Raw genomic sequence first — 4,555 nt, 5'->3', positions numbered from 1 at the left:
GAGAAACCGCTCGAGCCCCCTTGAAGACCACAAGTACAACATCATAATAAGAGAAGGGAAAACAGCGTATCATAGATAATCTCATCATGTTCATTGATTAGAGTTTGAGCAATAGCATAAAGCTAGACAATAATAATCCAACCCAAATAGGTAAACAAGGACATGGATAACAAAAGCTAGTCAATCCTTAAGTATAAATGTGTAATGCGGGAGGTGAATTAAAGAATGAATAGGACAGAGATAGGTCAAAGGACACTTGCCTCCACCAACCGACTGCTGCTCAGGGGCTTCTCCTACAAGTTCCTCGGGCTCTTCAACCGGATCGTTCTCTATGCGATTGCAAGCATACATACATTCATCCATTCAAATTAGGAAACAAACAGTACACCATACAAGGGAACAAATAAAGTGAACACGCATAGAATATCACATACGATAATGAACTCACCATGGTTAGAAAGAAATGGGAAAAGGGCTCGCGAGAGTTAGAGCTTATGCCCGAGACGCACTACGGGTAAACGAATAACTAAACGCTACGTGCTCTAGTTCCAATTGGTTCTAACAAAAGAATTAGCTACATGCACTAATGTAAACGTGACCACTTTTAGTAGATTAACATTGAATGAGATAGACGATTAGATATACAAATTAACTAACGTAACCAATTTCCAAATTGAGATTCCTATCGCGCGCATAGGACACGGGGGGGGGTAGACGGGGCGTCTGGTGGTAGACGGGGACACGACGGGTCGTGCCAAGGCACTGCGCACTACGCGAGCACGCGCGCGAGGCCGCACGCACATGCCACGAACTAGCCGTGCGCACGTCAGGGTCGAGCGCTAGCCGCGCGCCATAGGCACGCTGGGCCGAGCTCGAGGCCACGCCAGGGCCGTCACAACGTGGGCAAGGCAAGGCGGGGCGAGCGAGAAAGCACGCTAGGGCGAAGACACGGCCGACCACCACGCCGGGGCGGGGACGGCGCGGCCGAGTCAGGCACGGGGGCGGGCGGCCGAGCCGGGGCGGGCTTGCCGGGCGCAGCCGGGGGCAAGGCCGGGGCGAGGCCGGGGCGGCCGGCGGGCGCGGGACGAGGCCGGGCGCGGCGGGGGCGACCGCGGCGGGGCTGGGCGCGGCCGGCGCAACCGCGGCGGGGCCGAGGCGGGGCGCAGCCGGGGGCGGCGAGGCGGGCGCGGGATGGGGCGGGGCGAGCTCGCCGGAGCGAGGGCGGGGAAGGGGCGGGTCGCCGGGGTCGGGGACGGCCGAGGCGGGGCGGCCGGGGCGCGGGCGGGCTCGCCGGAGGGCGGCGCGGGGAGGGCGGACGCCATGGGCGGGCGAGCTCGAGGCGGCAAGGCCGGGGCGCGGCCGGGCGCAACCGGGCGCAGGACGGGGCGGGGGCGCGCCGGAGCGGCCGAGGCGGGGCCGGTGCGGGGAGGGGCGAGGCGGGCGCGGCCGGGCTCGGTCGGGCACGGCGGGGCGAGGGCGGCCGGAGCGCGGGCGGCCGAAGGGCGGCGCGGGGAGGGCGAGGAATGCCGCGCCGGGGAGCGGCGCCGGCGGGCGGGGGAGGGGGGGAAGGGAGGAGAGGGGGGCTCACCGGAGGGGGCGGCGCGGCGGCGCCGGGGGAAGGGGCGGCGGCGGCTAGGGTTAGGGGAGAGAGAGAGTTGGGGTAGGGGGGAGGGGATGACGGGCGGGGCCCGCGGGGAGGGAATTTTGGAAAAAGAAAAAAGGGGGGGGGGAGGGGCGGTTGGGCCGACTGGGCCAAAAGGGGGGGAAAGGGGGTGGGCCGGTCAGAACGGCCCACAGCGGGGGGGGGGGGGAGGGGGCGGCTGGGCCGCCGCGGGGCCCACGCGGGAAGGGGGAAGGGGGCGGCTGGGCCGCCAACTGGGCCGGCGCGAAGGGGAAGGGGGCGGCTGGGCCAAAAGAGAGAAAGGGGGGGAGAGAAAAAGAAAAGGCTTTTCTTTTTCTAATTTCCCCAATTTCTTATATGCCTAACTCTTCAATTCACTCAGCCAAAAACAAAAGAGTGCATAATCCGGCATGATGCAACAACCAAAAATAGTTCTAGGTTTTGGTTACACAAGATGTCGAGCTAATTCTCGCTATAACTTTTGGAAAAGATCAAGGCTTAGCGAGAAGAAAAGGGAAAAAGGAAAGGGTAACGCCTGAATTTGGTGAGAGAAAAGAAGAAAAAATTCTACCCCCAAATTCAGGGTGTTACATGTATCTAGTGGCAATTGTGGCTCTAGTGGCTGATCCTCTCCAAAAGCTGGATCTACTGCATTCTTGCAATTTCTCGCAATATGTCCTAATCCTCCACACCTTTTGCATTTTCTCTTCCTTGGTTCAAGTCCACTACCCTCGGCACTTGATCTTATTCTAGTTTTTCTTGGTCTTCCTAGTGCTCTAGTCTGGACTAGAGCGTTGAGAACGAAACCAGGATTCACGACCTCCCACTGATGCTTTGCTTCTATGGAAGGCACATTCTCAGCATATGTTGCTTTGAACTTGGCAATAGAGTAGTACTTATGTACAATTGATCAATTTCGTTGGCTACATCACAAAGGGAAGTAATGAAAAATAGGGCATGGGCGCATGGCAGCCCGGTGATATGCCACTGCCTACAAGTGCATGTCCTGTTCGATAAGTCCACTGGATATCTCCATTCCCTCTTTTCTTTGTCCAACATTGTCACCTCTAACTCAAGTGGTCTGCGCTTGATGAAAGACATTTTCAAACCTCTAGTCTTTTCATGCAATGTCTTCATCACAACTGGGATTATCATGTGGCCATGAAACCTCTCAAGTGCAATTCTTTGACGCAACTCAAACTTTACCATAAGCATTTGTCAAATCTTATCTAGCAACTCCACCAAATGAAGCCCCTTTGTTTTTCTGATCCATGCATTGAATGACTCTGCTAAGTTATTGTTCACATAGTCCACCATGCACCCTTCACCAAATTTGCTTCTAGCCCATAGATATTTGTGATGACTTTCAATGTATATTTTTAACCTAGAGTTTGTGTACATTTGATTCACATGATAGTTATGCTTTCTAAGGCTATATGTCAATGCTGCTGGCCATAAGTTGTCATGAATCAACTTTCCCTTGAATGATTTGCCCATGTTTGAAGCAAAATGCCTCATGCATTCCCTATGCTCTACTCCAAGAAACACATAATCCACTGTAGTTTCTAAACCCTTGCAAGCGTCTGTGTGTATAGTCAATCCATGTGGAAACCCTATAACCTAACGCAAATTCTGTAGGAACCATGTCCAACTTTATGTTGATTCTGCCTTGCGAACCCCATAAGCCACTGGAAAGAGCCAATTATGTGCATCAATGGCACAAGCAGCTACTAACTAGCCTCTAAACCTCCCATAAATAGCTGTTGCATCCACTGCTAAATAAGGCCTGCAACCAGCTAAGAACCCACTCCAACATGCTTTGAATGAAACGAACACCCTTCTAAAACATTCTTTGTTCAAAATCTTGCCTCTCACTTTATAATCCACTGTATGATGGTCAATCTCAACAACACTACCTGGGCACGCCTGCTCCACTTCAGCTTTGAAAGTGAATAATAAGTTGAAGCTTTCCTTCCATGGGCCATAAATCTTGTCAAGAGTCGTTTCCTTGCCATAATACACTCTCATGTAAGGCACCAAAATGTTGTACTTCTCTTTAATCTTCTTACCAATTCAGTTGTACCAATGTATGGGTTATCTATCACCCATTCTAATGTTGCATCTACACACCATCTACTTTTAGCTATCTTATGTGACCCTTTTCTTTCACTTGGACAAGTGTGAGGAGATGGATTCACTTTGACCAGAATAATTGTACTATTCCGCATACAGGAAGCATGTATCCTCCACTGACACCTCTGAAATGTGCAATGAAAAGTCATTCTAGTTGGCTCACTCTTTTCAATTACATAATCATACTCACCTTTGATGCAATAGGTAGCAAGTGCATTCCTAAATTCGGTCATCGATGCAAATGTGCTGCCTTCTTTTAAGGATGGATTATCTCTGTCATAATCATTTCTTGGTACATCATCACCCTCTCCTTGCTCATCCACCCCCATAGCTATGTTTTCCTCCTCCTCCTCTTCATCAGTCTCTTCAAATTGTGCCCCTGTGAAAATGTCTCCATCATAGTCCTCAAATTCTAGCATATCCCACTTGTTAACAAACTTAGGATACTGTCTCTCATCATCATCAGGTGCAGCAACTACTTCTATTGATTCAATCTCATCATTGGGAATAATATGATTCATCCAATTTCATAGGAAATAACGACATTAAGAACCCATATAGGCAAAGGGTGAAAAAACGTATACAACACCTATTTTTGTAGCCAACATTTATAGAGAGTAGAGGGTTATACTCCTTGCCTAGAGGAGATTGTTGCTGCTGCCAAGAATTTGAGCGCGAGCAGGGACTCTAGAGTGCGAGCAGGGCCTCTGGATCCGGTCACCTCCATTGCTCACGGATTCCTCCCTCCAGGTGGCTGGCTTCCTCCCTCCCGGCACGGAGCAGCTGCTCGCAGATTCCTGG

General features: G+C 51.9%; 1 protein-coding gene across 1 annotated transcript; it reads right to left on the bottom strand.

Moving 5' to 3' along the window:
* Window positions 1-3,645: 3,645 nt before the first annotated feature.
* On the bottom strand, window positions 3,646-4,275 carry LOC109945670 (uncharacterized). The gene has a single exon (XM_020551982.1). It carries the CDS (start codon window positions 4,273-4,275, stop codon window positions 3,646-3,648), a length of 630 nt encoding a protein of 209 aa, XP_020407571.1.
* Between the last annotated feature and the right edge of the window lie 280 nt (window positions 4,276-4,555).

The sequence above is a fragment of the Zea mays genome, chromosome 4, assembly GCF_902167145.1.
Source record: "Zea mays cultivar B73 chromosome 4, Zm-B73-REFERENCE-NAM-5.0, whole genome shotgun sequence".
NCBI lineage: Eukaryota > Viridiplantae > Streptophyta > Magnoliopsida > Poales > Poaceae > Zea > Zea mays.
Note: the sequence above shows the minus strand (reverse complement) of the source record. Positions and strands in the feature narration are given on the sequence as shown.

Bases quoted from the DNA above. Each gene is read 5' to 3' on its own strand.
- LOC109945670 (XM_020551982.1), bottom strand. From the start codon at position 4,275: ATGAATCATATTATTCCCAATGATGAGATTGAATCAATAGAAGTAGTT.